Below are 25,503 nucleotides of genomic sequence, written 5' to 3' on the forward strand. Positions count from 1 at the left end.
TCCAAGGACATGACCATGACACTGGGGAGTCTTGAGGTACCTGTACAACAACTGCTTCAGCTTGGCAGGTAGAGTTCCTGAGGGCTGCTTCCACGGTGGTATCTTTCATCGTGGGCTTCAACACTCTAGGAACCCGGTGGCATGCTGACCCACCACCCCTTCTGCCTTTTCTAGAGCCTGGCAGCCCCTCAGCCCTTCCCTGGGCTCCTTCCCCTCCCTGCCTCCCCGGGGTCCAGCCGAAGCACTCAGCTGGGCAGGACCCTCTCAGGAATGACAGCCCATCTGATAAGGTCACTCATACTGAGGAGTGGGGGATTCATTTGAGGCGGCTCCAAAGTATTTGCATATTAAAACAAAAGCCTGGGGACAAGTCAATGGTGAACAAAAAGAAAGGTGTCAAGAGGCAGTTGTCTGCAGAAGGAAGGGTGCTGCGGGTTGTCCGGGGCAACACCTGACACAAAATTCACCAGAGAAAATCCGGCCCCCCACCTCTTTCTGTAGAGATCTGTGGTCCTTGTGCTTCCTGCTCCTAGGACCGGGGCAGGGGCACCTAGGGGCCAATCTAGTCATTTCCCAAATCTTGTATCTTCTAGGATCAGATGTGCTAACAATCCTGGCCCAGAAACTTCCAGCTCCTCTGACCATCAACTGGAACAGATTCTAGCCACAGAGGAAGAATGCTGGCAGGGGGTGATGGGGAGTGCTGGGCCCTCATGGACCTGAGCTGGTTTAATGGAAATATGGACACACAAGGCTGAGAGTCAAGCCCCGGAGCCAACACGGTCCAGTTGACCTTAAACGAATGAAGATGCAAAAGACATCCACACGCACGCCTGGCAGAGAGTCCCTATGCCCTTCTGGGGTTCCCTGAACCTCCAATCACATGGTTTCCAGTCTGTGAGGCCACTAAGCCCCTACCTCTGCCAACAGCGAGCTGAGGATGTACAAGGATTGGCCCCACAGATGAGGCACCTTCCCCATAGGAACTCGGTCTACTGTGTGAGGATTCTTGTACTCTTCATCTACCTGGAAAGAGAGACAAATCCAAAGTCAGAAAGTCAGAGGATAAAATGGCCATGATACCTGACCATGGGGAATGCACTGAGGATTTATGAAATGGTACTCATCCTCCAGGCCAATTCTGTGCAGGTGCCAGGAGGCTGGGGAGCAAGCCCCTTCCTCGGGGCTGCAAGGCTACAAAGCAGCGGAGGTGGAAGTCAAATCGCGGCCTGGTTCTGGACAAGCACTCTTCCTGCAGGCACACGCAAGGCCACGAGCACCGGATGCCTGGCCTGCCTGCTTTGTGCACAGCTCCGGCCATGAGAACTCTCATGGCTCATGCTTACAATTGGCTGCATGATGGGTGAAATGATGGAAAACATCAGCCTCCAGCTGTGGCGGTGCATCGCTGGAGCCATCCCTAGGGGTTTATAAACTGTGCGCCTAATGCAAGAGAATTGCCAGAAGGTGGCACTATTTACCGAGGAAAAACACTTGGACTACTAGCCTGTAACCCCTCCTTCAGGGCCTCAAAAAGCTGAACCCACTGGGGGGGCTTCTGTCTCAGCAAAATAAACTTTGGTGTTCTTTCTGGAGGACAGGGCTGGCTGCGCATTGTAGGCTAGTCTGCAACTTTCTCTCTTTTAAACTCCATGCTGGACTTTGACATTTCAGTCATCACATCATTGGTTGGGGGTAATGTCAGTGACCGCTTTTGTCTTCCAGAAAACATAAGTCAACCAAAGGAAATAGGAAACATCCTTCTCCCAAGGGGAACATCACACCATGAGGAGACTCATCTTCTGCTTGCAGATTAATCAATGATGTTATTAACATATTTAGTAAAATTTAAAATTTTTTCAATAAGAAAAACTTTAGTGCATGAACTGAACAGAATTAAATGTCATTAGTAATCAAATAATCCAATAGGACAATAGTGTGGAAGGAGATTCTCCAAAATGTCATAATCTTTGGGTGGTAGAATTAGAGATAACGTTTTCTTCTTTCTACAGAATCCTAGATGTTTTGTCGTGCACAGAATTACTTGTATGATAATCAGGTAGTATGTTAAAACTATTTGAAATGTAAGTCGTGTTAAGAAAGACTGAAAGGTCAGGCATGGTGGCTCACGCCTGTAATCCCAGCACTTTGGGAGGCTGAGGTGGGCAGATCACCTGAGGCCAGGAGTTCGAGACCAGTCTGGCCAACACAGCGAAACCCTGTCTCTACTAAAAATACAAAAATTAGTCAGGCATGGTGGCAAATGCCTGTAATCCCAGCTACTCAGGAGGCTGAGGCAGGAGAATCACGTGAACCTGAGAGGCAGAGGTTGCAGTGAGACAAGATTGTGCCAATGCACTCCAGCCTGGGTGACAGAGTGAGACTCTGTCTCAAAAAAAAAAAAAAAAAAAAAAAAAGACTGCAGAGATGTAGAATGAGAAATATTCAACAGAGAGCAGACAAGGTGTCCAGTTTACAAGACAGCCTGGCTTTGCACTCCTCCCACCCATGAGCCACCTCCTGCCCCGCATGGAGGCATCCCCCTCTGCCTCTCTGCACACCGGTCCTTCCGAACTGCCCACAGGTCCTCAAAGGTGCTATGCTTTTGCTGCTGCCACTGCCCTCCATCTCATGGACCAGCTCGTCTGGCCCCTGCTAACCTGCAAGCTCACAGGGACAGAGCTGGCGCTGTAGCCACCCTTGTGCCCCAGTAGCTAGCCTGGTGCCTGGCACGGAGTGGCTGCTCAATCCATGTTTGCGGGTACACTTTCATTGGTCTCCAGCTGTCCACAGAGGGCCTTATGGTGCCCTGCACAAGCACATCCGGCTGAGGAAATGAGTGGGGCTCACATCCAAGCTGCATGCCACCCTGGCCCAGGGCTGCGGCTACCCTGATGAGGCCTTTTATCTAATTTGCACACAGGTGCCACATGGGCCTGTGGTGGCCCTGTGTGCAGAAATCCTTCCTGGTGGTCTCTACATGTTATTGATGTGACTGATAAACCTTCCCAGCTGTCATCTGGAAGGAGCCAACACAAAATGCAATCAGTGTCAAAGAGTGTGCAAAATCAGTGCCTAGCACACCAGTGTAAACATGCTGAGGACATTGTAATGACAAGCAGAAACCCAAAGGTCAGTGTGGAGTTTAGAAGACAGAAAGTCACAGAGTAATTTTTTACAATGTGTAGTCAGCACTGTTCATCAGAAAGAAAGAAAAGCGTAGCTCTTAACACCTGGCATTTACTATAGTCAGTAAAACGTGCCCTCTAGTAGAACTGGACGGCTCTTCTCTACCATAGAATAAGTAAAATACCCCTGAAGGCACTTATTTTCCCTTGCTCTGCTTCCAGGTTCCAAATTACCTCTCATTACCAATTCGGTTTTCCCGAATGCCTCAGTACTGGGAAAGGAGCGACCTGAAGGGGGATATGAACGTGTAGCTGCTGGAAGGTAACCCAGCCCCCACTGCCAGCCCTGCCCCAACCCACATACCGCAGCACGCGTACTAAAAGGAATACATTTATTTGCAGGGGATCTAGGCTGAGGACACTTAGAAGGAACACAGCCCTAGCAGGCTCCGTAGACTGATCTGCAGAGTGAGGGAAGACTAGTTCCTCTCCAAAGTCTGGCCCTTAACCCTGGAACAAAATCAGTCCTGAGAGAGCTTGGATGATGTGGGCTGTCGGTTCATGTTGGGATGAGGGGCCATCAACATTCCGGAGCTCAGGGCTAAGGGTCCAGGCTGGTGGGGCTTGGTGAGCCCACCTGGAGCAAGCAGCCACCTCAAGGGGCCCAGTGAACAAGATGGGCTGATATAAATGCAAAAAACTGAATGCTTCCGGCAATGGCACATTCTACTTCTCACGGAAACTCCTTCCTTTGATTTTCTACTTGGTTTAACTGGTTCAGTGATCTAACACGTAATAGTTCCTTTTAGATGAAAATAAGGCTCAAAGTGATACACAGTGGTACCTTTTCTGCCATAAGGATCAAGTATCAGACTGCTTTAAAATTTATATTCTATGGAAAAGTAAAGAAGTCCACTATACTATTGCTTTCAGAAGCCTAGTGAGAGCATCCACTGTGTAGATGCTTCCATCACACAGAAATGTACCACCCATTAGGAGGCAGTGTGGGGTGGCAGCAAGGCCCTGAACCTGGGGTCTGGCCCCAGGGCGGAGCCCAGTGCTGTGTGAGCTCTGACAGGTTCCACAGCCTCTCTGAGCTGAGGCAGACACTTTAAAAGGCCCTGCCAGTCCTGTGGCCATGTGTGTGGGGGCCTGATTGAACCACAGAACACCTAAACCCAAGTTGCCATATGCCAGGCCTCTGCTGGCTTACGACCTCCTCCAGGCCCTGGCAATTTTGGGGAAGACACGGTCCTCTGAAGGCCTTTTCATCCCACAAACACAATAATCAAGCCCTGAGGCACCAAAAGCATCCAAGGGACAGCCAGGAACCAAGAATTCTTCTTCTAACCATGAGATATTGACAGACAAATCTTCCTGCCAAGATAATAGGTCCATCATGACCCAATTTAGGAAACTTGATAGAATAAAACTATGTTTGGGCATTTTCTTGGAACTGGACTGTTTTTCTCTCCCTGATGCAGAATGGCTTCTAAGTGATTACTCAAACTCTAGCTTGCAAACTGCTTGAATCAAAGGAAGAGATTCTCAATACCCCTGTACATTGGCCTTCGTCTGTGGAAGTGTGTAAGAACACAGTGCACAATGGGTTTACACTCTTTAGAGAGCCTGTGTCAGGGTTCGGGGAGGGACAGGTATCATTAGAAGGTCTTCAACTGCTGCCTCCCCAGGATACCCATGGTCAAGCATGTTCCACATATTTTTCCAAAGTCATGATTCCTTGGGATAGACAGGAACACTACCTAAGGCTTTTTTTTTTTTTTTTGAGATGGAGTCTCGTTCTGTAGCCCAGGCTAAAGTGCAGTGGTGTGATCTCGGCTCATTGCAACCTCCACCTCCCAGGTTCAAGCAATTCTCCTGCCTCAGCCTCCCGAGTAGCTGGGACTGCAGGCATGTGCCACCATGCCTGGCTAATTTTTGTATTTTTTTTTTTTTTTTAGTAGAGATGGGGTTTTGCCATGTCAGCCAGGCTGGTCTCAAACTCCTGACCACAAGTAATCCACCCGCCTCAGCCTCCCAAAGTGCTGGGATTACAGGCGTGAGCCACCGCGCCCAGCCTACCTAAGGCTTTTGAAACCATGTTTGGAGAAAAAGTGTTCATTAGTTCGAAAAAGGGGATAAAGAATACCAACAGGCCAAGCAATGAGTCACTTATTTCTAGATAAGCGGTGCAAAGGGCCCTCTGCCACTGGGTTACCTTGTTAGGCGGGACAGCGTAGAGTTCAGGCACCAGGCGGATCCCATTCTTGCCTCTGATGAGTATTCCCTCCAGGGCCTCTCGGTATTCTTGGACCTGGAAAACAGCCCCATCATCCATGGCAGGAAGGAGGTCTGGTCATGACTGCTGTAACAGCGGTGCAACATAGAAAAAAAGCTCTCATGGCAACAGATTAGAGTTCAGACACAAGGCAAAGAAATGCACAAATACCCTCAGCTCCAGGAGTGCAGGAGGCACACTTACAGTGTTAGGAGGAGCTAAACACGATTGGCTATTCCTCTCAGGAGTGTATCTAAGCTCAGCCCTGCCTGTCTTGCTTCCAGAAAGAGAGACAGAGCACCCATCATACAGTAGCTGTTTCTTCCTCAAAATTCCTCTAGTAGTCATATCTACACTGTGTATCAGATGTCTTTCCTGTTCTGTCTTTAACTCATCATGTAATTATTTCATTCTTAACCCCTCATATATTTAAATTTTGTCTCAGTAACCGGATTATAAACTTCTTGTGGGGGAAGCTATATCTTAAGCAGTGTACCCATTTCCACCTCTTGGTAAGTTTTCCACTTAAGAGGCATTCATTACTATTCAGCCATAAAAAAAGAATAACATTCTGTCATTTGTAGTAACATGGATGGAATTGGAGGTCAGTGTGTTAAGTGAAATAAGCCAGGCACAGAAAGATGCCACATGTTCTCACTCATGTGTGGGCGCTAAAAAAGTTGACCCCATATTAAAAATGTCATTGGGCAACAAGTGTGAGTGACAGCAAAGGTGTAGAAGGGTAGTAGATTCCATGAAGCTTAATCAACAAGATGCTAAACACAGTCATTTTCCTCTCCTGAGTTTTCTTCCCCCCATCATTGTTAAGCCTATTCACAACTGAAATTCTAAGTCAATTCTTTTGAGATCTTTCAATTCTGGGATAAAATGACAGAAAACCTAAGATAATCACTGAAGCCTAAGAGAAAGCATCAACAGTGGGGAAATATTAACATTTCCAGCTGACTGCTGGTTCTGAAGCCCCCCAGCATTCCTGAGCAGGAGAGCTGTCAAGAGCTAAAATGAATCTCTGATTGCTCATCCCCACCCCCACCAAACATGTGATCAGAACCAGTTGAAAAAATGGCAAAGCATCTGCGATGTCAGTCACTCATGTAACCTTCACAAAGACAGGTCGGTTCTGTTCAACAAAGTATGCTCAGGGCTCAGCACAGAGCATGGTACCAAGTAGAAGCTAAAGAGATAGGTCATGAACAAATGAGAGTTGCATCAGTAAATGTTTACTGAGCACATACTATGCACTAGGCACAGGGACTATACCCGTGAACTGGAGAGAGATGGCCTCTACCAGGGTCCTTTGACAGGTAAGGGGGAGATACAACATAGTGTGACCCATGCTGTTATAGTTGTGGGTCGTAGGAGCACCTGCCCCAGCTTTTAGGGTCAGAGAAAGCTTTCTGAAAGAAGACACACTTACATTGAACCAAGGGAAGGGGGAAGGGCAATTGGGGAAGAAAAGAATGTCCTCGGCCTTTGAGAAGAGAGGAGGGCACATGGCCTGTTTAAAGGACTGAAAGGATTTCATTGTGCTTGGATCACAGAACTCAAGAAAGAAGCACTAAGAAATGAGGCTACAGGGGTGAAAGCAGGGATCAGATCATATGGAACCCCACAAAACACATGAAGTGGTTTTCAAGCAAGCTTTCAAGCAAGGCAGTAGCATAACCTAATTTGCCTTTTAATAAGATCACTCTGGCATGGGTGAGAAGAACGGAAACAGCAGGGAACCAGGCCGGAGGCTGAGATTCGAGTTAGGAGGCTGTTACATGAAGTAAGATGTTATCCAAGAGCACCCCAAACTAGGGCTAAAGACAGCAAACCACTGGCTGATCTGGAAAGAACAACAGCAACAACAAAACCTGTCTGTGATGGAATGTTCTTGCTAGACCCCAGTGAACCACGCCTCCTAGTACTCATGCCCTTGTCTAGTCCCCTCCCGCTTGAATATGGGATGGTCCTTTAGCCAACAGAATGTGATGAAAGTGACATTTTGTCAGTTCCGGGCCTAACACTTATGGAAGCTTGGCAGCTTCTGCTTTTGTGTTCTGGGGGGAAAACAACCAACATGTAAAATTAATGGCCCAGAGACTACAATATTGTGAGAAGCCCAAGCTAGCCATGTGGAGGAGAACCAAGGCCCCCACCAATAGCACAGCTGAGTTCCCAGCATCAGCTGCTAGCCAGCATCAATTGGCCATGTGAGTGAGGCCATCTTGGAAATAGATTCTCCACTTCCATGGAACCATCCCAGCTGACAGCAGGTAAAGCAGAGACAACCTGTCCCTGCTGGGCTCTGCCCAAATTGCAGAATCATGAGCAAATAAATAAAATAGGTGTTGCTTTAATTCACTCAGTTTTGGGAAAGTTTGCTAAGTGGGAACAGATAACCGAAACAGTGACCTAAATTCTTGCATAACCCTATGTTCTAATAATAATCAGTATACCAGTGGAATGAAAATAATTATCAACATAACACCCAGCATTTTCTCACCTGAACAGCATCACCACTGAAGACTCCATCTATTATAAAATATGTCCAAAACACAGGCCACTCACATTCAATGTTTTCGAAGAGCTTGAGTTCAGCAGGGTCATAATGCAGTCGATTAGGGTCCTAGAATCAAATAAGTCAAACTTTTAAAAGGTGATGTCAGAATACATACATAATACCATTGTGCCTCATGGGGTTTCCCATGCTTGACTGATTTTTACAGCTTTGAAGTTGGCATGAGTAGGATTTTACTATAATGAGATGCTGTTTTTGGCAGTTTGCCATGGTAACATTTCAGAAAGTAAGTCAGAAACATACACAAGACTCCTTGGTAGTTTATTATACTAAAGCTTCCTATAACTCTAACAAAGAAATAGCAATATGTCTACCACCAAGTTTGGCAGATGATCTGATTTATATCATTATATTAGTCAGTGTGGCAAAGAAACCCAAGGAGGAGGCCACAGTTGGTCTTCAAGAAAAATGTGTGAGCCACAGAACCAGTTCTCCTTGTCTACAAGCTAGTTTTATTTATTTTTAAAATTTTAAAGAAATTTTCATTTTTTTGAGACAGGGTCTCACTCTGTCACCCAGGCTGTAGTACAATGGTGTGATCTCTGCTCATTGCAGCCTTGACCTCCTGGGCTCAAGTGATCCTACCACCTCAGCCTCCTGAGTTGCTAGGACCACAGGTACATGCCATCACACCTGCCTCACTAATTTTATTTTATTTTTTTTGTAGAGACAAGGTCTCACTATGTTGCCCAGACTGGTCTCGAACTCCTGGGCTCAAGCAATCCTCCCTCCTCAGCCTCCCCAAGTGTTGGGATTACAGGCCACTGCACCTGGCCTACAAGTTGGTTTTTTGTTTTTGTTTTTTTTTTTTGAGACGGAGTCTCGTTCTGTCACCCAGGCTGGAGTGCAGTGGCGCGATTTCGGCTCAGTGCAAGCTCCGCCTCCCAGGTTCACGCCTTTCTCCTGCCTCAGCCTTCTGAGTAGCTGGGACTACAGGTGCCCGCCACCACACCCGGCTAATTTTTTGAATTTTTAGTAGAGATGGGGTTTCACTGTGTTAGCCGGGATGGTCTCGATCTCCTGACCTCATGATCCGCCCACCTTGGCCTCCCAAAGTGCTGGGATTACAGGCGTGAGCCACCGTGCCTGGCCAAGCTGGTTTTAAATGACCAGCTCACCGTCCCTACTAAAGATACTATGCTATTGCCTGGCTCCAGGCTTGCTGACTCCAAAATTAAGACTTCCCTTTCCAATATTCCAACATAAAATTATAATCAGCAGAGGGAGAACAACACATTGGCAACTTAGAGATGAAACAGTTGAGGAAAGATAAGAAACAATATTTAAATACAACCTCTCTTGGAGTTTTATAACCATCTCGAAGGAAGCGACAGCATCCATAACGCCCCTAATAAGAGAAAGTACATTCGATGAGCTCAGAGAAATTTTTTTGCCTTTTTAATTCAAGTCAGCCCTGCACCCTCTTTCCCATGAATCTTTTAGTAATGAATTTTATACCAAGTGTTCTTTGCTGTCAGTATAGTTATTAATATATTTAAGTAATAAGCAAAATCAATTCAGGTTTGATCGGTACTTGGAAGGGAACGCCAAAACATTCCATCAGAGTATCAGGGCTGCAAGAGTGATTACCAAGAGTTCAGTGAACGACCATGCCTTCATTCTGATTTACTGTATTACACAGAGATCTAAAAGGACCCTCACTATTTAGAAAAGCCACCAAGGCAGATACTTGGACTGGTTTGCTCCTACTTGCAAGATTGGAAAGCTACAAGGACATTCCCCAGGCTCCTGGAAGTTAGGCTTTGGCTGCAGAGGAGGCTCTAAGGTCAGATGCACCTCCACAAAGATTAGCAGAAAGGGAGGGGGGCGGCTTCCTGTGCTTAGGACTGTCGCTGCTGGTTTTGGGCTGCAGGCTCCAGGGTTCTGCCCCAGCTTCCTGGATGCTACGAAAGGAGGGCAGGGGCAGCACTCTCTTAATCTGACGCCCTTAATCCATAGATCACAGCTTTGGGTGTCCATTCTCCAGTTCCGTAAGTATGTGGAGGCTGCTACAGCAGATGTGGCTCTCGCGAGGGTCATGGAGGCAACCACGTCCCTAGCCCTAGCGACCAGCACCGCACTGTCCTGGGAGTCATCCCAGGAGGCTGAGCCTAGAACCCGCTCTTCTTGTAAACACTTCATTCTCTGCATTCATTCCCTTCCTACTTCAACTACCTAAAGGGGTTCCCTTTTTCCCACTGAACCCTGACTGAGACAGCTGCTTTCTTTTGGGAATATGATTGGAGACATAGGGACTCCAAGGGACAAAAGCATTTTTCATGGAACCTAAGTAGGACAATCAACCTGCAGATTTCAGCTTAGGGAAACTTACATTCTTTGATAATTTTACCGATAGTTTCAACTGGCTGGAGTATTTAATATTCTCAGTTTAGTGTATCACGGTTACTGCATTTCACCTCAAAACAGGGATTATTTTAACCTGAGCGTAACTTTGGGATTGGCAAGTCCATTGAAATTGTGTGTAAAGTTTGAGGATATTGGGACATATGCATTTTTTTTTCTGGCAGTGACTCTATACACTGTCTGTGACCTCTAAAGGGTTAAGTAGCTCTGCCTTAGAAGTATGGTACTGGTACAAACTGGGGTTCAAAGGTGCCTGCCTGAGTGCCAGTTCTGCTTCTCAAGGAGAGAACCAGGCCACTAAATCACTCGGAGACTTTGTTTTCTTGCCTGTAGACTCAGCTTTGAACACTGTATGCATCTGCTTAGATAAATCAAGCAATTAACCTCATGGGGAACTGAGGCATGGGTGAGCTGCTCCATGCACATCACACAGGACAGAAGGGCACCAGCATGACTAATGCTTACCTGGAGCTTAGAAATAATTTCATTTTTGGTCACATTTACAAGGCTTACATCTTCCACTGCAAAGGCCGGGAAGGAAATAATGGAAAGAAGTCCAGCATCAATTTCTTTAGATGTTGACGCTCTTGGCAGCATGGAGAACAGAATAGACTGAATGAAAAACAAAGAGGTGGTTTAACCTGGAGATGCGCTAATAGGCGCAGTATCTAGGGACCATGAGCTCAGCCCCAAGGGAACGTTCGAATACGGTTGCCAATTTTGAGTAGAGCTTTGTCCTACCAACATGGCCCCTGCTGGCCAACACTGTATATCCAGCCAATGATTCCTATTCCTCAGGCGAGAAGTCAGGGCTTGGGGAGAGCATGGTACTGTCTGAAGCCCACGCTAAGAACTGCTTGTCTCCCTTCCTTCCATGCCCTGTTGACTTTGCCAGACTTTTAGGACATGTAGGGGAGGAACTATAGGGCCACCTGTGTCAGTAGGCTAAGCTGTCTTGGCTATAAAGACAGAGACCAGAAAAGAACACATACATGGGGCCAGCTTGGAGAAATGTCTGGCTTCTGTGGAATGTGACCAGTTGGACTGGGTGATCCAGAAACCACTTAAAGGATGAGTCAAATCCAGAAGATCTCATGAACACTCAGACAAAATGGTAAACAACAGAATTAGTTTAGTCCTAGAATCTTTCTAGGGTTACTTAGAGGCACTATAATATGGCCTCAATTATAAATAAGTGGCTGGATTAGGCGCTGGAAACTTGTAAAGGAGTTGAAATTATCAGGAAAAGTTTGGGAAAGGAAGGAATTAACACTGAGATCTAACATGTACAGACATGGGGCTAGACCCCTGCAAACATAAGCTCATTGAATCTTTCATATGAAGAAGGACTTAGGGTACCATGTCCAATTCACACCTGAGGACCCTGAGACTTCGAGCAGCTAGTAAGTGACAGAACTAGGATTCTAACTCAGGCCCAGCTGGCTGCAAAGCTCACGCATTTCCACTGGATTACACATCTATTAAGATGCACACCACGTCCAGGCACAGTGGCTCATGCCTGCAACCCCAGAGCTTTGGGAGGCTGAGGTGGGAAGATCACTTGAGGCCAGGAATTGGAGAACAGCCTGGGCAACAGAGCGAGACCCTGACTTTACAAAAAAATTTTTAAAAAATTAGCTGGGTGTGGGTGACACGTGCCTGTAGTCCTAGCTACTTGGGAAGCTGAGGCGGGAGGACTGCTTGAGCCCAGTAGTTTGAGGTTACAGGGAGCTATGATTGCACCACTGCACTCCAGCCTAGGCGATAGAGTAAGACCTCCTCTTAAAAAAAAAAAAAAAAAAAAAAAAAAAAAAAAGATAGACTATACCCCAAGAAATACCGGGACTACCTAAAGGGGAAAAATTGAGTGAGCTGGAAGATAGGGTCAAGATGGGTGGAACCCTTCAGCTTCAGAATAAAGCTTTATTTTCTATAGCCAACTGAGCCCAGGGCCCTGTTCTGTAACTCACTCTTCCCTAGGGTTTCTCTGCCTGGAAACACAAACTTCTACCAAAGCTCTCCATTCACAAGTCTTTATGTATCTGACCCTCTTTAGCCCCAGCAACGTACTTGGCACACAGTGGGCCCTCGCTAAATAAGAGTTTGCTGAGGGCCTAGCAATTGATGACGTGCACTCTGCTCAATAGAATCCTCCAATCTGTATTAGATCACTCGTTTCTCTGACCTGTATTTCACAGAGGTTGTACTAATTTCCCATCTTTCCCATCTCATTTCTTCTCCACTACCTATTTCACCCATCCCCAACCCCCCACCCCCAAGTGAACTAGTGCTTGCTCATCATTCAATTTGGGGGCACTGTGAAATAAACCTGAAAGAAAACCACCTATGTGCTCAAAAGACGTAAAACAGACTTTGCCTCTTGCAAAACAAGGCTGCTTGGATTGCTGATTCCATCTATACAGCATCATGGTGTCTTATACTTTTCTGGCTTACAAAGTGCTTAGACAGACTAAGTTGACTGATTCTTACAACTAGCTTGTGAGGCCAGAGGAGAGGGTCCAGGATGCCCATTTTATGGGTGAGAAAACTGAAGCTCAAAGAAGCAAAGTATTACCAAGCCAGCAAGGTGGGGAATCTGCACTGGATCCCAGGCCTTCCATGCCAGGACTCTCCTTCCCTGCTCTCTGAAATGCAAGAGGCTATTACCTGGCAGTGCTCGACCTCATCTGGCAGAACATGAATCACTGACTTGCGTCCTCCATGGGCTCCAAAAAGGTCCAGTTCATCAATTGCCTCAAGAGCTGCCTACAAACACAGGTATGAGTTACTTTTTCTTTCTAATAAACATACACTCCAATATCTGGTGTTCCTTTTTCATTAAGCAATCTAGTATACATGTTTTCCCAAAGGTAATGAAACACATTTTAAAAATCCAGCTAGACTCCTGTAGTCATGTTCTAGTCTTTTTTATTCTTTTCTTTTCTTTTTTTTTTGTAGAGACAGGGTCTCGCCATTTTGCCAGGGCTGGTCTTGAACTCCCGGGCTCAGGTGATCCTCCCATCTCGGCCTCCCAAAGTGCTGGGATCACAGGCGTGAACCACTGTGCCCGGCCCTATTCTTATTTTCAGTGGATCAGAGCTCTCCTGTACATTGCTGCTCATTATGCAAACAAGAAAGAGAAAACAGAAAAACATTTTCCCAAGTGAAGTTAGTGTTCTACCTAAAAATGAATTAACAAGTTCATAACGTTGTGTGTGTGTGTGGGTGTGTGTGCACTAAATTCATGGTCGTCTTTTCTCTCACATGTTTTAACAGTTAACTTCAAACATCTGGCACTTCAGAAAGTTAATTCTTTTAGTAATAAGTACACTTTCTGTCTGTTTACTTCAACAGAGCATATTTTTTGTTGCTTTAAAAATTATAGCCCTGGAGGCTCTACTCTGTCCAAATAATATATTACATTCTGGAGGAGGGAGGGAAGGAGGCACACCATATGTCTATGGCAAGAGAAGCAAACTGGTGACCCACAGATCGAATCTGCCCCATAGGTGTGTTTTGTTTGGCTTGAAGAGTATTTTAAATGAGTTTGAATCAGAGTACCTTCAGGGAAAGTTTCCCAGTGTCCCCAATTCCTCCCCTGACCCCCACCTTGCTGTCTGGCTAGTTTCACTTCGTACTGTTATTTGACTGACCTTGTAGACTTTTGAACTTGTGAGTCCAACCTACAAAGTGGTGATATTCTCCAGTCCTCTCTGTGACCCAGAAAAGAAGACTGGACATCACACGTGCAGCTTCTTAAACAACAGCAAGAGCTTAGACCCATGGGTGATGGCAGCAGCTAACCAGGACGGAGCACTCTTACTTTCTGCCATGGGCAGATTTCAGCATTGGAAACCTACCTTCTTTACCTAGAATTTCAGGTGGCTGGGGTAACTGTGCCACTTGAATTTCACATACTTGATGTTGACTTTTGAAAAATATGCTAATCAGATTAAATCCAAACTCCTGATGAAGGGAACCAAATCAAAGCAGTAAAAACATGCAGAAGGAAGAACAAACAGGACAACTGTCACCTTGGCCATTCCTACGGAGCTTGCATTCAATTCCGGGATGCCCTGATTAGTCTTATCTCCACGCTCCCACATTCCATAATCCTGGGGGAGAAAAAGGTGGGAATCAGAGGGGAGAAAGAGGTATATAAGAAGTGCTATGGGAAAAATGCTTCCTTTATGTTCCTGCAGCCACACTGAAACATAAGTGGATCTTCTCGGAGGCTTTGTAGACTCATACTGTGCTCTTCCTCAATTTCAGTTCATGCGACCTCTGTGCAGAATTTTACAAGAAAATACTCAAGTGGGACAAAAGTGCATGCCACAACACTCTCAAATTTCTTATTTCTTATTTCTAGAAGGTATTCATTTGTAAGAAACTCTGGATGTATGGAGAACAAAATATTTTATCTTCTTAAGATTGAATAAAATGCTGCCTCTCTAGTCAATGCCTTTGAACTTATATTATGTTGTAAAATGGAAGACAGAAACTTTAGCACATGGGTCATAACTAGTCAAAGCCAGCAAAAGCATTTAAAATAATTTAGTACTTATTTTTAGCATTACCTCTTGGGGAAAAAATGCTCAGCAAGTAACTGGAGCCAAAGTCACAACTGAGACACAGAACACTGAACCTACGTGGTATTTACAAACCGATTACTAGGGATTGACTCAGAATGCTGGCACCCAGAGGACTTGATACATGTGTACCTAATGTATAATTCATATTTTCATTAAAAAATCCACATATGGGATGCTGTTTTAAACAATTCTATGTGTACTACTGAAAGCTGACCACCCAACACACACAGGACTGATGCCAACATTTCAATCTTTATTTTTTATCTCCAAAAAAGAATATTTTCTTTTTTTCTTTTTTTTTCTTTTTATTTTTTGAGATGGAGTCTGGCTTAGTTGCTCAGGAGTGCAGTGGCGCGATCTCAGCTCACTGCAACCTCCACCTCCCAGGTTCAAGCAATTCTCCTGCCTCAGCCTCCCGAGTAGCTGGGATTACAGGCACACACCACCACACCCAGGTAATTTTTGTATTTTTAGTAAAGACAGAGTTTCACCATATTGGTCAGGCTGGTCTCAAACTCCTGACCTCAGGTGATCCACCTGTCCCAGCCTCCCAAAGTGCTGGGATTACAGGCATGAGCCACCGCGCCTGGCCAGAACATTTTCAAAATGTAGAGATTGAGACTCGGGCATCCTAGAGCAACTTCCCTGCTGAGCGTGCCTGGTGACTGAGCCTGGGCTTCTTCCCTTGAGCACTCTTCTCATCTGCGCCTTCCTGCAGCCCAACCCACCTTTCCTCCAACCCCGGCACTGGGTGATTCATCCTCAAAAACTGCTTTCATTGCTGCTTCCCCTTGTTTCAGGGTCTAAAATGACAAATGGTGTATTTCCTAGCGGATCACATTCACATCTCTCTCTCTGAATGGCCATATGCCCCATGATCTGGCCTCCTTAGACACACCCACAAGCTGAGAGTGGAACATAAGATCCACTTATGTTCTACTCTTTTCCAATGTCAGCTTTCCTCCTAAATCTACTCCTTTCCTCTGTACCCTTTTCCTCAAGCACCCCCTAGCCCACCCAGCCACACTCAGAGCCTGTTCTTGCCTCTGGGACTGCACAAGCTATTCCTGCACCCAAACTCCCTATCTCCTCCCTTCTGCTGATCTAGACTCTGCTCAGCTTCCAAGGTCCAACTCAATGCCCACCCTTTCCACAAAGACTTCTCAAGTTTCTTCAGACCAGGGTTTGTCAACTTCAGCACTATTCCATTTCGAGCCAGGTAATCTGAGTCATTGGGGTGGGGGGAGGGGGGCCTGTGCATTGTAGGATGTCTAGCAGCAGTCCTAGTCTTGGCTCACTAGATGCCACGAACACCTACTGACCAGGTGCGACAACCAAAAATGTCTCCAGACATCGCCAAATGTCTCCTGGGAGGGCAAGATTGCCTCTCGTTGGGAATCACTGCTTTAGACCTGGGGTCAGGGAACTCCACTCAGTCTTTGGAACAAATCTAGTTTCCCACCTATTTTTGCAAAGTCTATCTGGGACAGAGCCATGCTCATTTATTTACGTGTTGTCTATGGCTGCTTTCATGCTACAAAGGCAGAGCCAAGTAGCTGCGACAGAGACCCTAGGGCCTGTAAAGCCGAACATATTTACTCTCTGGCCCTTTACAGAAAACCTTTGCTGACCTTCCTTTAGACCATAGTGGCTTTTTTAAAACCAGCCTTTACCTTTTCCCTCCTTCCCTGAGAGCTTTACACACTGGGGTTGTTGTGTAAAGGTGCCTCAGGCTTTGCCTTCCAAACCAGACAGAAGCTCGGAGGAAAGGGGGTTTATACACATTTATACTCAGCAAATCTGGCCCAGGCTGGGGCTCTGCCTGGCTCAAGCCCCTCTACCTGTGGCCTGGTTGGGGCGACGCTCATGGCATCCCAGCTCCCACCAAGGTGCTAATGCTGCTACCTCTTTAGCCCCAACTCAAGCCAGCACATATGCATCCCGTAGGACATGTTAGGATCTTATTTCAAACAAGCATAATGGGAACTACCATTTAATCCAGCAATCCCACTCCTGGGTAACTACCCAGAGGAAAAGAAGTCATTAGACAAAAAAGACACTTGCACATGCATGTTTATAGCAGCACAATTCACAACTGCAAAAACATGGGACCAACCAAAGGCCCATCAGTCAACGAGTAGATAAAGAAGCTGTGGTATATATATGATGGAATACTACTCAGCCATAAAAAGGAATGGATTAATGGCATTTGCAGCGACCTGGATGAGACTGGAGACTGTTATTCTAAGTGAAGTAACTCAGGAATGGAAAACCAAAGATCATATGTTCTCACTCCTAAGTGGGAGCTAAGCTATGAGGATGCAAAGGGATAAGAATGACACAGTGGACTGTGGGAACTCAGGGGGAAAGTGTGGGAAGCGGGAGAGGAATAAAAGACTACAAATAGGGTGCAGCGTATACTGCCCGGGTGATGGGTGCACCAAAATCTCACAAATCACCACTAAAGGACTTTAATGTAACCAAACAGCACCTGTTCCCCAATAACCTATGGAAATAAAAAAATTAAAAATAAAATAAAATAAAACAAGCATAATGGGCCAGGAGTGGTGGCTCACGCCTATAATCCCAGCACTTTGGGAGGCCGAGGCAGGAGGATCACCTGAGGTCAGGAGTTTGAGACCAGCCTGGCCAACATGGTGAAACCCCGTTTCTATTAAAAATACAAACATTAGCGGGGAGTGGTGGCAGGCACCTGTAATCCCAGCTAATCAGGAGGCTGAGACAGGAGAATCACTGGAACCTGGGAGGCAGAGGCTGCAGTGAGCTGAGATCATGCCACTGCACACCAGCCAGGGTGACAGAGCGAGACTCTGTTTAAAAATAAATAAATAAACAAAATAAATAAAAAAATATAACAAGCATAATGGATTCAGACAGAGCACAGAGTACATTCCAAAAACCTGAAACCCCCAACTCTATTCCAGGACAAAAATACGCACTTTGTGTGTGGAGGTGACACAATCTCATAGCGCTAGTCTCGCTAACCTTTTGGTGAGCCCCAAACAGCCTGGCCCTCAAAACACTGTATGATTTTTATTCTTTTTGTTGACTGGAACATCTGAAAAGACTACTAGGGTTGATACTTACAGCGACTTTATATGCAGCTTCTATGTAAAAGACAAGATTCTGTATGAAGGCCACCTCATCGAGAGTGAAAATGATACGTAAGCCTAGCAAAGAAAAACAATGAGGTTATGAAGCCATGTTGCAGAGAGCTGCCAGTCACAAATTACAAATATCACACTAGGAAATAAACCCTTTTACCCTCATTTTCATTTTTCTTCCAAAGGCATCAAAAATGAAGTCTTAAGTAAGGCATAACAGTGAGTGTCTAATCTCCGAAAAGAGGGAAGGAAGGAGGGAAGGAAGGAAAATAAGGAGAAGGAAAGGAAGGGCTCCACTTTCCTGTGTGTGCCTATGAGTAGAAAGGGATGAGAGAGATTTGGGACCTCTGGTACAGGTTGGATTGATGCGGAGAAGGTTCCAACAAAGCAAGGATTTTAGTCCAGAAGAACCAGAGACACTGTCTCTATCTTTGAGAGAGCCAAAGAGAAGGGTGAATACTTTTCCCAGTGGGAGACAGGGAGTCCCCAGCTCCAGGAGCTGGCCTTCCACCCTGCAGAAAAATATAGTCAGTTATAACAAATACAGGTATTTTTAAAGTATGAATTCTGGAAGCTGCTATGGATATGATAGGAAATGGACTCTTACATCAATGAGGGCAGCTTAACTAGTAAGCCAGATTAGAATTTCAATGAGAACTAAGTTTAACTAGAAACTGAAAACAATTTGGCAATATATATGAGTTGCCTTTGAGTGATATCTAACTCTCAGAAGGAAGTAAATGAAGATGGGGTCAAAGTTGGTACTGCAACATTAGTTATAGTAGCAAAATAAAAGAAGGAAGGAATAGTTAAATTAATTATGGTATACCCATTGATAAACTCACTAAAATAATGTTTATGAAGAGCTTGTTATATCACGGGAGAAGTGCTTGTTATAACGCTATGTAATAAAAAGACTATGTTTATGTGTACAATGTGACCTTAAACATGTAAAAAATGCACAGGAAAAAAGACTTGGAGTAGATGCAGCCAAATGAAAGTTGGCAGTGGAATTTTTTTCTTTGTATTCTGTTATATTTTCCAAAATATCTACAGTGAGCTCATATTAACTTTCATAGCCAAAACGTAACTTTATAAATGTGTGATTTATTCACACAGCCATAACAATACTGCTTACTGATTTCTGGGATTTTGAGAGTTTCACACTTGCAGTCTGCAATGAATGGGAGGCCTCAGACACATCAGTTGACTGGACTGGTAGGTGATAAGAACTCCCAGACATAGCCGCTAAGTGCCCTAACCTGGGGGAGCATCTGTGGCACATGCCATTGTGAGAGAGAGACCACCTGGTGTGAGACCCTAGTGGGAAAGAGAGAGGCCTGGCGTCCAGGCTGCCACAGAGGCCAGCGGCTCCGGCTTCAATGGGAACAAGGCACACCGCCGACAAACTGTGAGCCTACTCAGCCCGCTGAGTAGCGGGCTGCTCAGCCCGCTCTGGGCACACTGCTGAGTGGCAGAAATGGTGGTGCTCAAATATAATTTGGAAAAGTGAGGGTGTGTCTAGAAGAGGGTGACCAGGGTAGTGAGTGGGAGAGCTGAAAGGACAGGGCTGCTGATCCTGGAGGAGAAAAGTCTAAGAGCAGGGGTGAGATGGTCTGCAGACAGCTAAGTGTCAAAGTTAGACCAGACCTAGGTGGCTCCAGGGACTAGGAGAGAGTGACAGTAAAGGGGCTCTGTGTTCAACAGAGGGAAGCTAAGAGAGCCAGCTCAACGGCCTTTACCCTGCTGGTGCCCAGGTGGAGGGTGACTGTCCTCTCTGCAGGTTACAGGCAGGGTCCCTGCACTCCCTGCCCTATTGCAGAAACAAATGCACAGAATATGGAGAAGCATGCTTTTCTTTTGTGTAAACTGCTGATTTATAATACTGATTGCTACAGTTTGAATGTGTCCCCTCCAAAATTGAGGTGTGGCCAATGTGATGGTATTAAGAGGTGGGGCCATAAGAGGCGATTAGGCCCTGAGGACTCCTCCCATCCTACATATCCTACATGGGATGAAGGCTCTTACAAAACACACTTCGTGGAGCCTCTGGCTCTCTTGCCCTTCTGGTCTCCCCCATGGGAGGGCACAGCAGTCCTCCTCTTTGGAGGATGGAGCCCTTACTGGACAACTGAGCCTGGTAGTGCCTTGGTCATGGACTTCCCAGCCTCCAGAACTGTGAGAAAAAGCATTTCAGTTTTGTATAAATGGCCTTGTCTGAGGTATTTTATTAAAGCAGTGAAGCAGCACATGGCCTGACACACTGGCCGCTACCTGTCCTCCTCCCACCCCTTTTCCAGATTGTCACTCCTTATACAATGGGCTCCAGCAACCCCAGCTCACCTGAGGCGGTCATCTGGGCCAGGAACAGGAGGAAGAGAGAGGTGGCATCCACCTGGAGGTGGCCCCACTGGTCGTCGCCCACCACCGTGCCACAGGTGGCGGTGTTGTACTTGGCGTGCAGGCTGTCCTTGGTGCTCTGAGTGTGTTTGAACTTCTCCACTTTGGCCACCTGAGGGAGAAGGCAAGCCCGCTCTGCATAGTTATGGGGGTTCATGGCTGGCAGAGATCACGGCCATGGCCAGCCACCTGGATCTAGAGCTCTTATCTGCTACTTCTGGGAGCCAGAGGGATGGAAGGCAGCTGCTAGGCAGCACCGCACGGAGGGACTGTGCTGGGGATTCTTTTCGCCCACTTGCCTGAAATGTCCCAGCCTGGGGGGAGTCTCATCTGCAGGAGTGACGGGTCATGCCAAAGGGTGTCCTTGTCTACATATCCCCAGCTGTGACACACGGTAGATACTCAAGGAGAGATGGAGGGAGGGAAGAAGGGAGAAAAGGAGGGGAGGAAAGGAACCTGTTTAAATTTCAATTTCTTGTTTCTTAATGTTGAAAGGAAAAGAGCAACTATGTCTTTTCTTGCGCTGACTGAGGGTGAGGACTGTTTTGTCTTCGTCTTTGAATTTGTGCAGATCCTAGTATAATGTTCTGTGTGCAGTACATGTTCAATGAATTGTTTTATTTACCCCTCACTGAAAATATCACTAAACAATAATATCAAGTTTTTAAAACTCAAGCATTTCATCTCAATGAAAATATACCCTTTTACAAACATGATGGAATAAACAATAATATATGGCTTTCTAGACGTGGCTTTTAAAAAAAAATGTTTTCTTCTCCATTAAAAAAAAAGCATGTTTCTCCTTTTATCCATGTACCTCTTCAAAAGAGATTCTCAGAAACTGTCCTTTGAGACTGTGATTCAATAGTAAAGTTACTGAAAATAATTTTAAAAAGAGAAGGTAGCTGGGCATGGTAACTCCTCACACCTGTAATCCGAGCACTTTGGGAGGCCAAGGTGGGAGGATCACTTGCGCCCAGGTGTTCAAGACCAGCCTGGGCAACATAGTGAGATACTGTATCTACAAAAAAAAAAAAAAAAAAAAGGCCAGGTGTGATGGTACACACCTCAGGTGGGAGAACCACTTGAGCCCAGGAGTTTGAGGTTGCAGTGAGCCATGATCGCACCACTGCACTCAGCCTGAGTGACAGTGTGAGACCGTCTCAAAAAAAAAAAAAGAAAAAGAGAGAGAAAGTAAGCAAAATATTTTCAATTTCTCTTCCTCTTGAGAAGAAAAGTACAAAACGTCTTAAGCATGTTAACTGTCACAATTACAATGACATGGAATGCCCACTTGGCAAACACGTGTGTGGGTTCTGCCTACCTGTCTCATCATGCACTGGAGAAGACCTCGCATCAGCTTCACCACGTTCTGTGGAGATAAAGCAGAATCAGCAACACGGCCCAGGGTCCTTGCTGCAGGAAAATCACCTCCTGATCACTGTGGCTGGCAAGCCAGTGCTGCCCAGCAACTGCCCTGGAAAGGCCAGTCCCGAGCCTACGTGAGTGTTCTGATGGTTCATGTCCTCTCCACTCCATCATAAAGAAAGAAAAATCTCGACAAAGTGACTTATCTCAAATAAAGGGGTTGGATCAGATGATATCTGCCACCTCTGAAATTCAGTGACTCCTCGCTGACATCTTAGCAACACAATTTCTGTAAGTGTAGTACTCTGGAGCTTTATGTCACATTCCTTGGTAATTTATTTTTCTTACACTAAGTCCACCACGCCTGCCCAAAAGTAATGTTTGCCAACATGGCCATTTGTGAAACCATCACTGAATTACCGAGTAAAGCTCTAACAAAATGCAAGTGACAGCCAAGGTTTCTGAATAATATGATTTATTGTAACCAATTACTAGTCTTATTATCCTCATTATAAATAACAACAATAATGCTACGTTAATACATGAGACACCATGTCACAGACGATCCACTGACCGTGAGGCCATCGAAGAATGTCTGAATCAAAGATAAATCCCAAGGGCTCTCATGCCAAGAGAATGATTTTTATATTTCAGTGCTCTCTACTTCAATGCTACCACTCAAAACACTTGGAAAATACCTCCTGTGTTCAGGGACAGATTATTTTGTTACAAACTCAGTGATGGCAAATCTTTGGTAGGTATCTTGGTTCTGGATTTTGGAAAACAATAAAAGGACTTCATTGTCCTGTATGGTGAATAATATAGGCCCCCAAATTGGATAACACCAATTTGGTTCAAAATTAAAGGGTGACCATAAATTAATAAGATTGCTTTCCTGGAATGGTTCAAATTAGAAACGTATTTTTAAGGGAAGTTTCAAAAATATTTTAAGCAGTGGCAATAATGTTTGGATAAATATCCTTCCAGTGTGACTACTCTGAAGAGTACATGCTTTGGAATGTGAAGCTGTGGTGAGGTGACTTTTAAAAAACATATCAGTTTATGGTGAGGTCTTGTGTATAAATATGTACAAAATGGATAAAGTACGTGTGAAAGAAACGTAACTAATTATACAAATTGACACTTTGGGGTTAGAAATGTGGATGCAGCCAGGTGCGGTGGCTCACGCCTGCAATTCCAGCACTTTGGGAGGCTGAGGTGGGCGGATCACTTGAGGCCAGGAGTTCGAAACCAGCCTGGCCAACACGGTAAAACCCTGTCTCTACTAAAAATACAAAATTAGCTGGGCGTGGTGGCAGTCACCTGTAATCCCAGCTACTCGGGAGGCTGAGGCAGGACAATCACTTGAAACCGGGAGGCGGAGGTTGCAGTGAGCTGAGATCGCGCCACTGCACTCCAGCCTGGGTGACAGAGTGAGACTCCATCTCAAAAAAAAAAAGAAATGTGGTTGCTTTCATTTTCTATTTGGTGTGATTTTGGATGTTGTCATTGTTTTATGGGGGAATCTCCAAACTCAAACAGAAAGACCAATGTGAGGTTGAGACAATCTAAGTACCTCCCCAAAATATTCTATAGCAGAAATAGAGGAGAGGCCTGCACCCAAACAGTTCTGCACACACAGCTACTTCTCTGTGGGTTTTTCAGTTCAAGGAGAAGGTGGCTGAGCAGCCGAGATACAGCCGTCAGTCACTATTACCTGCTCCAGCTCGTAGGCCTTGGCCTTGTCCTCATCGCGGTCTGCATTCTTACGGTAGGCCATGCCCAGGCCCCACACGGCCAGGATACTGTAGATGTTATCCCGCACCCAGGCATCCTTCTGCTCATGGCTGGCTGACAGCAGCCCCGTGACGGGATTCTATTAGAGAAGAGACACAAAATGGCTCAGTGCCATCCTTCATGCAGTCCCTGGGTAACAGATGCTTGTCCTAACAGGGTAGATGAGGACCGGGACCTGGAGCAGGGAGACCAAAGTTCCAGTCCTTGCTCTGCCACTAACAGTGTGATCTTGGGTGAGACATCACATGCCTTCTCAGCACCTTAGTTTCCTCACTTGTATAATGAGGATATGTGACTAGAAAATCTCTCAGGAACATTCCAGCTCTTATGTTCTTTTGCTTTCAGACGAGACCACACTGTTGTAAGTGGTAAAACAGAAGAAACAGCAAACAGGAAAAGACTGCAAGGCTTTCACAAAGCTGCATATTGCAGACCTTAGGTCTTCTTCAGTCTTCATGTGTCCACACTAATAGGTAAAGCATTGAACCTGTGAGCAAGAAACCTGGAGGCAGGGCCCCACTCCGCTCTCTAGCTCTGTGTGCCCAGGGAAGCCACTTTCCCTCTCTGGGCAATCCAGATACTTCATGTGCCTAAACAGAAGGTGCCAAGCAAGAGGACATCTGGGAGTCCTATTTAGCTATGATATCACGGGTATTTAAAAGGGCAACTGAGTCACTAAAAAGCCAGACCTTGCCACAAAAAATTATACACAAATGTTCATAGCAGCATTATTCACAAAAGCCAAAAAGTGGAAATAAGCCAAATACTCATCAACTGATAAATGGATAAACGAAATGCGGTCTATACAAACAATGAAACATTATTTGGCAGAAAAAGGAAGTATGGATGCATGCTACAACAGGGATGGACCTTGAAGACATCACCCTAAGTGAAAGAAGCCAGATGCCAAAGGCTACATGGTGTGTGATTCCATTTGTATGAAAACTCTAGAAAAGGCAAAGCTATAGAGACATAAAGTAGATTAGTGGTTGACTGGGCTGGGAGTAGAGGTAGAATCCGGAAGTCAGTGGCTGCTAGTAGTTTTTTTTTTTTTTTTTGGTGATGAAAATGCTCGAAAATTGATTGTGGTGATGAATGCACAAATCTGTGAATATACTAAAAACCATCCAGTTGTACAGCTTAAATAGGTGAATTGTATGGTAAGTAAATAAAGCTATTAATTTTTTAAAAGCCAGTCCTAATAAACTCTGCCTAGAAATCAGATTAAAGAGTCACATAATGATAAAGCCTCTGTTGACATTTCCTGAAAATTTGTACATATCTAATAAAATGTATCATAACAATCAGAACCTTGTAAGCTTAAAAAAAATTACATTACTGTAAAGGGCACCATATTATTTACAAGAGAGCTCATGAAAAAACTGCACTGGGTACTTTCATAGTGATACTGCCAATATTAAGTAAAAAACACTGGCATGGTTTCACATGTTCCCACCTAAGGAATTAAATATTTGACTTTCTCCTCTAACAAATCTATGCCCTCTATCAAAACATTTAAAACTCAACTGATATTACCCACAGGGGCAATGGCATTCTATATATTGACATGGTTCTACGGCCAACAACTATGAATCACTGATGTTAAAGTCAACCAGAATTGAAACCTAGGAATGACTGAAAGTTCAAATCTTATTCCAATAGTGGACTACTGGTATTCTTTTTAAATAACGTATAACATAAGCATTTTGGCTGGGTACGGTGGCTCACGCCTGTAATCTAAGCACTTTGGGAGGCTGAGGCGTGTGGATCACTTGAGGACAGGAGTTCGAGACTAGCCTGGCCAACATGGTGAAACCCCATCTCTACTAAAAATACAAAAATTAGCTGGGTGTGGTGGTGTGCG

The 25,503-nt window shown here is 45.3% G+C and overlaps 1 protein-coding gene across 7 annotated transcripts in view; it reads right to left on the minus strand.

Annotated features, from left to right (window-relative positions):
* PHKA2 (phosphorylase kinase regulatory subunit alpha 2) overlaps positions 1 to 25,503 on the minus strand; it is a 91,725-nt gene that overhangs the window by 37,700 nt on the left and 28,522 nt on the right. For 5 of the 7 annotated variants that reach the window (XR_010154899.1, XR_010154898.1, XM_016943186.4 and 2 more), the window contains exons 2-12: positions 23,560 to 23,718; positions 21,799 to 21,846; positions 20,418 to 20,586; positions 18,058 to 18,140; positions 14,392 to 14,472; positions 13,025 to 13,123; positions 10,823 to 10,969; positions 9,288 to 9,341; positions 7,919 to 8,041; positions 5,347 to 5,442; positions 919 to 1,026 (exon numbers count right to left, since the gene is read on the minus strand). Coding sequence is in view for 5 of the 7 variants with exons in the window: in XM_016943186.4 (XP_016798675.2) it covers positions 919 to 1,026; positions 5,347 to 5,442; positions 7,919 to 8,041; positions 9,288 to 9,341; positions 10,823 to 10,969; positions 13,025 to 13,123; positions 14,392 to 14,472; positions 18,058 to 18,140; positions 20,418 to 20,586; positions 21,799 to 21,846; positions 23,560 to 23,718 (1,167 nt within the window). In the remaining 2 variants the exon portion in view is untranslated. The remainder of the gene's footprint in view (positions 1 to 918; positions 1,027 to 5,346; positions 5,443 to 7,918; positions 8,042 to 9,287; positions 9,342 to 10,822; positions 10,970 to 13,024; positions 13,124 to 14,391; positions 14,473 to 18,057; positions 18,141 to 20,417; positions 20,587 to 21,798; positions 21,847 to 23,559; positions 23,719 to 25,503) is intronic. The other 2 variants (XM_063804864.1, XM_016943189.4) reach the window with 1 other exon arrangement.

The sequence above is a fragment of the Pan troglodytes genome, chromosome X (assembly GCF_028858775.2).
Source record: "Pan troglodytes isolate AG18354 chromosome X, NHGRI_mPanTro3-v2.0_pri, whole genome shotgun sequence".
In the NCBI taxonomy this organism is placed as follows: Eukaryota; Metazoa; Chordata; class Mammalia; order Primates; family Hominidae; genus Pan; species Pan troglodytes.